Source organism: Electrona antarctica (genome assembly GCF_951216825.1).
Source record: "Electrona antarctica genome assembly, chromosome: 17".
NCBI classification, from domain to species: Eukaryota; Metazoa; Chordata; class Actinopteri; order Myctophiformes; family Myctophidae; genus Electrona; species Electrona antarctica.
The window spans coordinates 27,588,945-27,600,090 of record NC_136798.1 but is presented as its reverse complement, the minus strand read 5'-3'; the positions used below and the strand labels follow the sequence as shown (position 1 = coordinate 27,600,090).

Sequence of the window (11,146 nt, the reverse complement as noted above, 5' to 3'; positions counted from 1 at the left end):
CTTGTGTAGTGTCTTTGAGAGCCCTGTGAGGTGCTCTGAACAAGCCAATGAACCAATTGACCAATCAGGTCTCTCAATTTGGAGAATCACCAGCCCAGGTGATGTGATTCAGCTAATTGCATGCTGCAGAGCACAGAATGTTCTGGAGAGAACAGGAGAGAGAAGCCTGTTGAGCAGACAGTTTGACAAACAGAGAGGAAAGACAAGATTTGATGAATGTGAACAGATTGTTTTCATTTAAAGAGAGTTTTGATTGATCCAGTCTCTTTTTGAGAGAAGAGTGCTGATCCTTTTGAGAAGTTTGATCCTGGAACCTGTTAATTATGTGAACTTTGTGAACACTGACTTGGTGAGTTGAACTACTGTGTTTGTGACTGACTGCATGCAGCAGCAGCAGCCATGTTGTAAACACTCTGCCTAACTTTCATAGTAACAGTTTTTGATTTAATTGTATATCCAGCTAATTGTAAATGTATAGTTGAACTAAGATGAAGACAATGTTTTATTTTTGTTTCTAAACTTTTAAGGGTGTGATCCTAATTTGTGATTATATGACCTGTTTTGTAAACAGGTCAGGTCTTTTGCTTTGATTGGATTGATTCGAGTGATATTGGCATATCACTCTGGCGAGCTACCCAAGATTCACCGGATCAAGATCCTCAACACAGCTGTCCCCTTAAATCAGATAAGACATTTGGTTTGAACATTCCCCCATTTCCCTCTCATCTCACTGCAGCACAGTGAGATTCTCAGTGTGCTAGCCATTTGTAGTGCACCTCCACTGCATACACATTGCACACACCTACTGTAACTGCCCGTGACACTTAGTGTTTAACTTAACTTTAATTGTTATTTTCGTTACTTATGTGGTTAACCTTTAAATTGACATTTCCTGTAATTTGGTTCCCCTTTTACTTTGGAACTTCCTGTCACCGCACCGACACGCACATAAGTCTGTTCACTTCACTCACCTGATCATTCACACACAAACAGTGACACAGTGACAGGGGAGAGAGCAGTGTATGTTTGAAAGTAGCAGCGCCAGACGGTATGTTTTATTTTGTTTGCAGCATTCATGTTCATACTAATTGTGTAATGTTGAAAACCTGCTAGATGATGTGTAGCGCTGGTCGACCGTTAAGTGAACCTGTCCATATTGTCCACAGTGTCTGCTTTGCTGGGACAGTGACCGATGTGCCAAATACCTGCATCTAATTATCCCTTAATCGTTTGGTGATGTTTGAAGTCTAAGGTGGCTTTCTACTCAGCCTTTAGCCCCTCAGTTAGCGGAGCGAGGTACAGACTTACCTTTGTTTTGTTTGTTTGGGTCTCTTTCATGATTTACTTTAGTTTTAGTTGCATTTTGTTTGGTTGATGTTTGGTTTATTTTCATTGTTTGTGGTGCTTTTGCTTCACGATCTGCTTGTTTGTTTATTGAAATGACTTGAGTTATATTGAATCACTGATTATGATCAACTATAAATGAATTATTTTATTGTTGAATTGTACAAAAGTGATTAACTTAATGCACTGATTTTATTGAATGAAACTATGAAATGTTTGGTATGATTCTTAAAGTATTTATTCTGTTTTATAGTTTTCACGGTGTTCCTATGATCTTCATCTGTACCCGAAGAAAAAATAAACGACACCCGTTGAGACCATCCACTTCTAATTATTTCACAAACCGAGGGCGCTTACAGTGAAAACTCGACGCTGGATGCACAGCAGCTCAACGTCGACACCTACATCTCATCTACAGCCACCCTGCTCTTCAAGTCACCAGCCCATAGTCACAAGTTTGTCACACTCACACCACAGTAACCTACACATTAAGAGGTACCTTGGACCTACATTTATTGCTGCTGGACTAAAGGTTCTAAAGGGACGAAGGGAAAAATGAAAAAATTATAAAAACAAGAAAATGAAAATAAAAAAATGTGGGAAAACCTAATGTGTTTTCCCAAGGTGAAGGGTTTTAATTTCTGGTCCTAAGTTATTCATCTATTTCTGGTCCTGAGGTATTTCTCAAAACAGAGTTGCTGCATGAACCAATGAAACATTAAATGGGACATTTTGCATAAATTATGGTTAAATTGTTTGATATCATTCATTTTGGGGTTCAAAGTTTGTCTGTTGAGTTGCCTCATGGTGTATATGTATACTCTGAATTTCAAACTGACCCAAAATACTCTCTGAAGTGTAAGCATCAAACAATATAACAAATGCCAACCCCTGATGAGACAACAGTAAATATGCAGCAGCCAATCAATTCTGAACAGACTGCTGAACACGAACAGGCTTTCACCAAGGCTTATACCACCTGGACGCATATGGCAATAAATATTCGAACGGCATTAAAAACATTTTGCTTAGCAGAGGACCTCCATGACATAAAGGAAGGTATTCAGAACCAACACAATGCAATAAATGAACATTATGAATCCATCAAACGCAACGGCACTACTACCCCAGACATTGTCAAACAAATGGATGCCTGTATAATAATCACCTCAGAGATTTGTGAAATGGCTGATAAATACCTGGATACTGTTAATCAGCCTTTCAATGAGGTGCTGGCAAAGTTGCGTGTCAGGATGGCCTTAGATAAGGAGGAGTATGGATCCATTTTCGGACACACCAATACAGAAACCATCATCTCTGACTCTTCAGAGGGGACGGAAAACCATACACAGTCCCGTGGAACCCATCCATTGCATTCATCCAAAACCCCTTCCATAGCAAACTGTGATGATTCAAAATCTACCTCCAGCCACCACTCCAATACTTCCTCCAAAGCCTCCAGTGATGATTCAAAATCTACCTCCAGCCACCACTCTAACACTTCCTCCAAAGCCTCCTGGAAAATAGCTGATGCAGAAGCAGATCTTGCCGCCAAACGGGAAAAGGCCAAAGCACTGCAGGAGATCCTTAACCAGCAAGCCAAACTACAAGAGGAAAAGATGAAACTACAGCGACTTGAGGTCCAAAAGGACATCAGAGTAGCAGCAGCACGGGTTCAAGTGTATAAGCTATTTGAAGGTGATAATGAACACTGCAATAAACTACCCTCTGCTCCTCCAAACCTCACATGTTTCACAAAGTACCTCCAAGCAGAACCATGTATATCCTGTCACTCTATTGCCTCCCCAATGAATCGCAGACCTGCGTCTGAGAGGACTTCTAAAAAAGCCAGAGCTTTCCACACGACTACCCAGAATGAGTCCAACCCCAAGCCTCCATTCACCTGCCCCATCTGTGCTCGGAAAGCGCATGGTATTGCTACATGCCCCAGATTTGCGCGCACAACTATGGAAGACAAGAAGGCTTACATATTTGAAAATAACCTCTGCTTTGGATGCCTGAGAAGGGGACACGTCGGCAAGAGATGCAGGAGAAGACATACATGTGGCATATGTTATCGACCTCATCCTACCTGTCTGCATCATGGCAGAGATAAGAGAACGGGGGGAGACATGGCGAAGGAGTCCACGGATAGCTGTACAAGTAAGGAGACCCATACTGCCAGTCATGTCTACATGCCATCTACAGAGGACCCACAGAGGTGGGCGACTGAGCTGAAGTCTAAAGTAAACCGTTTAGAGGACGAGCTAGACGACCTGCGCACCCATAAACGGATGGCCTTGGCAGATAATGAACACCTGCGGCTGGAAGTGGCTGAGCTGATGAAAGGGAACATGGAAACAGCTAAACTTCTGAATACCATAAAACGGAGCCAGGATGACTTCCTCAGGTCCAAAGGGCAGCTAGACAGTGAGTTAGACCTCCTCCGACACAACACCAGAATCAAGACGAATGAGCAGCATCAAGAGATCAATCGACTGAACAAAGAGTTGATGGAACAGAAAGCTGAGTTGGCTGACGTACACAACACTCTACGAAATAAAGACATGGAGATGGATAGAAGTAATAGAGAGCTGGAGGCCTTACGAGCTCGGCTTCAACAACAGCTTGCCATCACGGCAGAGCAGGAGACTGAGCGATTGAGAAAAGAACTGGGAAGCCCACGGGCCCAACTTGAGCAGGGGTGTCATGAAGACACGCTGATACAGAAGCTCCATGAAAACCAGTCCTGTCCGCTCCAGTGTGCTGTAGTGGAAGCCAAGGGCATCATACCGGATGCTGTGGAAAAAATGGATGACCCCATACATTTCCAGTACAACGACTCCCCTGGAAGTTGGGAGCTGGGAGACATGCATGCTGCTAGAGAGGTTGCCTCTACCAAGCGTGGACAGCAGCAAAGCACTAACCAAGGACCAATCCGACTCATTAGGACTAACACCAATCAAGCTGAAAGGGGAAATGGAGACCTACGTGGAGATTCGGGAGCTAGAAACCCAATTGGAAGTAAGATCTTTTCCGCTAATCTTGTCATCGAAAGGCCAACTAAAAACGTGGTTATTTTCGTAGAGCGAATGACCAAATAATCCTCAATCTCATTGACCTGTAAAGATGTCGTGAATCATGTAATCTGCAATTCAAAATGATTGCCCTAGGTAACATGATTGGGGGGAGTGTAACTGCCCGTGACACTTAGTGTTTAACTTAACTTTAATTGTTATTTTCGTTACTTATGTGGTTAACCTTTAAATTGACATTTCCTGTAATTTGGTTCCCCTTTTACTTTGGAACTTCCTGTCACCGCACCGACACGCACATAAGTCTGTTCACTTCACTCACCTGATCATTCACACACAAACAGTGACACAGTGACAGGGGAGAGAGCAGTGTATGTTTGAAAGTAGCAGCGCCAGACGGTATGTTTTATTTTGTTTGCAGCATTCATGTTCATACTAATTGTGTAATGTTGAAAACCTGCTAGATGATGTGTAGCGCTGGTCGACCGTTAAGTGAACCTGTCCATATTGTCCACAGTGTCTGCTTTGCTGGGACAGTGACCGATGTGCCAAATACCTGCATCTAATTATCCCTTAATCGTTTGGTGATGTTTGAAGTCTAAGGTGGCTTTCTACTCAGCCTTTAGCCCCTCAGTTAGCGGAGCGAGGTACAGACTTACCTTTGTTTTGTTTGTTTGGGTCTCTTTCATGATTTACTTTAGTTTTAGTTGCATTTTGTTTGGTTGATGTTTGGTTTATTTTCATTGTTTGTGGTGCTTTTGCTTCACGATCTGCTTGTTTGTTTATTGAAATGACTTGAGTTATATTGAATCACTGATTATGATCAACTATAAATGAATTATTTTATTGTTGAATTGTACAAAAGTGATTAACTTAATGCACTGATTTTATTGAATGAAACTATGAAATGTTTGGTATGATTCTTAAAGTATTTATTCTGTTTTATAGTTTTCACGGTGTTCCTATGATCTTCATCTGTACCCGAAGAAAAAATAAACGACACCCGTTGAGACCATCCACTTCTAATTATTTCACAAACCGAGGGCGCTTACACCTACCATACCTGGATGGACATGCTGTACAGTGAACTTTACAGTCACAATACACTGAACACTGAATACTTACACCCTGATGGACTCTCAGTGAACTCTTGAGAGCTACACACATTCATTTCTACTCAATATCACTGCCCCACGCAGTGGGAAGTTCATTGGACTATAATACCTTAAAGGAGATTTATGGTTATTATTATGTTTATGTGAATTGGAATGTGAATGTGATTATTTGATGTTGTATATGTTCAAGTGATTAAGTGAAATTGATTATGCCTTTACTTTGAATAGTTTAAAGGTGAAGTAAGAAGGTAATTTGATAAATAACAAAGTATTTTGATTTCATAAAAATACATTTCATTGGTTAAAAAACTAATACTTACTGTGAACCTAAAAGAGGAATAAGTTACTTAAAAACAACTTAACTTAGTTACTTACCTTAGATTAGATTTAAAACCTGAAAAGGAAACTAAATTAGATAGTGAATAAATAGGACTAAAATAGTATTAAAATAGTACTTACCTGCTTTCCTGTGGGAGCATAGGGTTAATAGGAGGTATTTATTGGTGACATTCAACTGTCTAAGCACAGTTATTTTCTTTTGTTTATTGTTTTGAATGATTATTGTCATTGTTTGTTGTTCATCTTCCATTCTATTATTTTATTGTTGTAATACAAGCCATCGGGCTATTACTAAACCTTACCTATGGTCTGTGGTCTAAATCATTCTTCTTGCTTACTGCTCTCCCGAACCTAGTAACTAGTCCTATACCCTGTAATTAATAACTAAAGGGTTACATACACTCGCTGTTTCTCACTCCAAGCTTCGGGAGCTCATTCTCTCTCCGGTCTGGGCTTCTCCAAATACCATTTTGGTACTATGGAGGACCAAGTGCAGAGTGAGCAATTGAGCAGAAAATTGGGTATTGGAATTGGCTTATGGGAAACCAAGACTGTATCTGTGTGACGTGAGTATACGCCCCTTTAGGAGACCAGAAGCACACGTTTACAGCACTTGCAAGGTTACAATGGGGCTTTAGAGACATATGGTAAGGCATGAATAGGATTGGCTATCTTGGTTTATGAGGCTATAGCTACTACTAAGGGCAAAATGGCTGCCATGTGAATACAGTCCGTTAGCGTTAGTGCATGCATGTCGAACTGAAAACAAGGCCATGTTTTTAAATTCCTGAAAAGCTGAGTTCTTGGAGGTACATAGCTTCCATCTGATTGATTGTGGCAATTTGTTTGATTTTGATGCGATTACATTAGGCTTGGGTGCCCAGAGTCAAACAGAATTCAAGAGGGAGGATTATTTTCCGGCCCTATGGCTTTAATGGCCTGGGACGTTTGCCAAATGCAATGGCAGGGAGGTGACGCTAAACACAATCTGACATGTACCATAACACCCCTCCGTCCAAAGTCTGCCTAGCCCAGGATCAACCTCAGTGTTTAGCTTTGCACCAATGGGCCTTGAAATGTGATTACAAGGCCACCGTAGCTATTGGAACAGCTAACCGCAACTCTAGATTAGCCTTAGCCTTTCACGTCATCTGTGCTGAAAGAGTGGAGAGACTTCTTTCCACCAGTGGAAGGAAAATAACCTATGATGGAAGGTGGATGTCTTATATCTACAATACAAATAACCCCATTGTGCAAATAAATACTTTTATTGTATGATTGCTGCACACCTGCTGCAATTTATTTGGCTCTTGCTTGTGAAAAATCTGTTTTCTCTCTTAAGTACAAGTACTGTTCAGGCACCATGTTTGAAAGACACTGGGATTGGATGGTTAAGTAAATAGTAATTCAGTTCTATATGTTATTGTACTGTTGACCACTTATCTGTCACGGTCCGTGACATGTGTTGACATTGTTATGTTTTTTGTGTACCCTGTTCTTGGTTTTAGTTATTGTTTTACCTTTCTGTTGTGTTCCTGTGATTTTGAAGTCTTGTGTTTTCCTTGCGTCTTAGTTCCAGTTTGAGTTTTCTCTACTCTTGTGTACTTTTGTTGTTTTGTCCCTAGTGTTTCCTGTCTGCCTTGTTTGCTGTCACCTGCCTTGTAAATGGTAAATGGTGCATTTATATAGCGCCTTTATCCAAGGCGCTTTACATAGATTGTGCATTACATTCACCCATTCACACACACATTCATACACTGATGGCGGCGGAAACCATGCAAGGTACCAACCTGCACATCAGGAGCAATTAGGGGTTCAGTGTCTTGCTCAAGGACACTTCGACACTAACTCTGGGGGAGCCCGGGTTCGAACTGGTGACCTTGCGGTTACCATCTGGAAACTCTACCCCTGAGCCACTCACCTCCCTGTATTAGTGTAACCCTAGTCACCTGTGTTCTGTTTGCCTGTTAGCCTATTCTAGTGTTGATTGTCAGTTCACCTGTGTCTTGTTTTTCCCTGCCTTTTTATACTCCCCTGTTCTGTCAGTTCCTTGTCCGATTATTATTGTAAGTCTCGGTGTGTTCTGTTCCTGAATCTTTGTTAAATAAATCTGTTGCATTTGAGATCTTCTGCTTAATTTTTTGTTTTTAAGGTGAGACATGGTTAGGTGAAATCATGATTTTTCCCTTTTTATACATGTGATGTATGCCATGCTTTTTGTTATTGCTTAATGTAAGTCGCTCTGGATTAAGAGCGTCTGCTAAATGCCTAAATTGTAAATTGATAACTATATTCTGCAGGAATCTACAGAGGGGTTTGTTGATATATCATTCACAGCCTGATTTACATAACATTTTATACCTAAAAACATGCCGAAATTGCACAAGCATTATCTATTGTCAAGTATGGGTTAGAATACATTCAAAATATGCAAACAAATAATTATGTTCCAGCTTCAGGATTCAGACCAAAGCCGGTAGATTTGTTCTAAACAGATGGGCAGCGGACAAAGTCATGGTATGTTGACCCCAAAAGTCAAAACACATGCAGGCGGGAAAAACATTGCTTTGCCTTCGGCTATTTTCTACAGAATAGATAAAATGGGGGCATTCGTTTCTGAAAATGAAAAAATAAAAGCTATGAAATCTAGATCAATATACAAGGTTCCTAGTCTGACACCAATGATATATAAATAATACATTATTATAGAGCACGTGGTTCTCAACGTGTCCAGGGACCCTCAGGGACCCTCAGGGATTCCATGCCTGTAGCCTTACTGTACATGCCTGTACCCTTACATGCCTGTAACGTAATGTAATGTGGCAGCGGTGGCCGAACGGATTGCGGAGCGGTCTTGATACTGGAAGGTCGCCAGTTCGAATCAGCGGTCCGACACGTTAAAATTACCACCGCTGAAGTGCCCTTGAACAAGGCATTGAACCACTACGATGAAATGTGTTCTATGAGCAGGGCCTGGCTGGAAACAAGTTCTTGAGCTTAGCCCAGATACCCTGGGTAAATATAGTAATCATTTCATTTCATTTCAACTCTGAGAGTATATAAATGTACATATAGGTTACAGATATAGGTCTGGCTCTATTTGCTATTGTCAAACCCCATCCTAATACCCCATGGGCTGTATTTTGCGTGTCTTAAGTACCAGGTCTTATTATTTAACTTAAGACCTGGAGGCGTGGTCAATGCTGTTTGGCCACTCAGAATAGCCAAATGGCATTGATCACGCCTCCATGTCTTAAGTTAAGTAATAAGACCTGGTACTTAATACCCCATGTGTCTGAAAACGGTCAATACATCTCCGCGTCGCTGTCGCCAAGACAGTTTCCAGAATGTTAATTGTGTTTGATGACTGAAGGGTCAGTAATTAGTGGGAGGCTTCATGCAGCCCTCTGGTTCCTCGGCATTGGACCACCCGCAGGCAGCTGAAGACAAGGTGAAGAACTAAAACATGCTGTGAGCGTTCCCGGCAAAAAACAACAACTGACGGTTCTCATTTCAGCCGTAGGCCTATGTGAAATTAACTGTCACTCTACAACAACTACCCATTCAGTGGCAAAATATTCAAACTTTAATTACTTACTTTCCGGCGCTCCCCTCTTCTCTAACATTTCCCATTTCACCTCACAGAGCAAATATAATGGGCTAATGTTACATCACCCTGTCACATAATTCTGTTTGTCTTGTATGTCTAATGGAGAGCTGCCTCTCTAATGAAGCTAACCTCTCTGTTTATTTAGCTTTCTCTGCAAAAGTAAGAATATGCTAAATTGGAATTTCCAAAAATGTATTTCTGTTTTTTTATACGGTACAGTTGAAAATATATGTATCTTTAACCATGCAGCATGGCAGATTACAAATAATGTGTTTAAGTTCTGCTCTATTAGACTGCACATAAGAGATGGGTAAGGCTGAGGCAATGGTAGAGAGCATGGGGGTGATGAGCAACACAGGTCAATTTCAAACCAATAACATTGCAACAAGGTCACTACCACAAACACAGAGCCAAGAGGATGGCACTAAAAGCAATAACACAAAATAGTTTACTTCTAAAATGCATTATAGGTATAGTGTTATCAGTTTTCCCGGCATGGCTTATTACACTGACAACACGTTGAACTCTCTCTCCCTCAGCCTCCCTCTCTTGCAAATTGTTATGATATATCTTAGACGTTAGCCGTTAGGCTTGACCATGTTAATCTTTATCCGTTTGACCATTACGCAGACTCTCATCTGCGTAATGTAATGGATCTTTTAGAATGCCAAATAGATTGCCAAATATATGCATTATTGTGTATTTCTCTGCCTTCCATTCGTCTCATTGAAGGACTAGTTGGCAAAGCATTCTCACCAATGTGCTCATGTCTCATTCTAACTCAACTGCAGCTGTCAATCTAACAGCTGACCTGACTCCTTCACGCTGTCAGTGAATGTACTTATTTGTGTGTCGTCCTTATCTTTAGCACAGATCCTTATGACCATTTAGTATAGCATCTCTGTTAAGACTAAACTATACTGTAAGTGTCTGTCTAACTGTCTGAGAATAGGGTTGAGGAGGCTTGTGCCCGGAGGGGCTGGAATAGGCAAGGAGGCCCGTTCCTTACTCTCTGTATGCTGAATCTTCTTAATAAATTCTCAACAACAGAAATCACAGAAATCAACAGTAATCATGCCTTGGCCACTGCCGCCACTTTTTTGTGTGTGCCCATGGCGGACCATACTACAGGATGCAACTGTTGAATACATTTCATTGTTTATATCATACTCTGCTCCTTTCTGTATTAATCTGTTGTTTCTCATTTGGTTACGTATTATCACCAGTACTATGTGTTTAATTAAATTCAGCACTTGATGTTTGATACTGTCTGCCCTCTTGTTCTCCGAGCTTGCTGTTTGTTTAAGTTACAGTGGAATTCTTCAACAAAATCACCACTCACCATTAATATAAACCAAAAGGAACACTCTCTAGGAGCACATTAAGGTGGTTTTTACACGAGAACGGTGTTCATAAGTATCGTTTGCTGGGGTCCGTTTAGGCGAGAATGGTGTTTTCAGGAGGTGAAAACGCAACAAAGTGAAACCACCTCCCAGAGTGGAAATCTTTGAGAACGCCGTTTTATCCCTTCTCCGTGTAAACAGGCAAAACGGTGAATCCGCAAAACGTATGACATCATGGCTCACGTTGGCTCGCAGCGCATATATTATTACATTGATGCAGAGCCATATAATTATGATATAATGGAGTTCCTGAACAACAGAACAAGCCTCCCTCCTCGCCTACAAAGCGCTGCTCATCAG

The 11,146-nt window shown here is 41.1% G+C and overlaps 1 protein-coding gene across 3 annotated transcripts; it reads left to right on the top strand.

Annotated features, from left to right (window-relative positions):
- Positions 1 to 202: 202 nt before the first annotated feature.
- LOC306941589 (uncharacterized protein) lies at positions 203 to 5,697 on the top strand. 3 transcript variants are annotated; one of them, XR_013792186.1, is made up of 5 exons: positions 203 to 349; positions 572 to 1,048; positions 1,167 to 1,296; positions 1,598 to 5,026; positions 5,328 to 5,697. XR_013792186.1 is itself a non-coding variant. In XM_079527127.1 (4 exons), the coding sequence occupies exon 4, from the start codon at positions 2,226 to 2,228 to the stop codon at positions 4,446 to 4,448; it is 2,223 nt and encodes a 740-aa protein (XP_079383253.1). In that variant the 5' UTR covers positions 203 to 349; positions 572 to 1,048; positions 1,167 to 1,296; positions 1,598 to 2,225; the 3' UTR covers positions 4,449 to 5,410. The 3 variants fall into 3 exon arrangements, 1 of the variants encoding a protein (XP_079383253.1); XR_013792187.1 differs by having other exon boundaries at positions 1,598 to 4,778; positions 4,897 to 5,411; XM_079527127.1 differs by having other exon boundaries at positions 1,598 to 5,410.
- The last annotated feature ends 5,449 nt before the right edge of the window (positions 5,698 to 11,146 follow it).

Excerpts from the sequence above, each read along its gene's own strand:
- LOC306941589 (XM_079527127.1), top strand. The coding sequence starts at position 2,226 with ATGCCAACCCCTGATGAGACAACAGTAAATATGCAGCAGCCAATCAAT.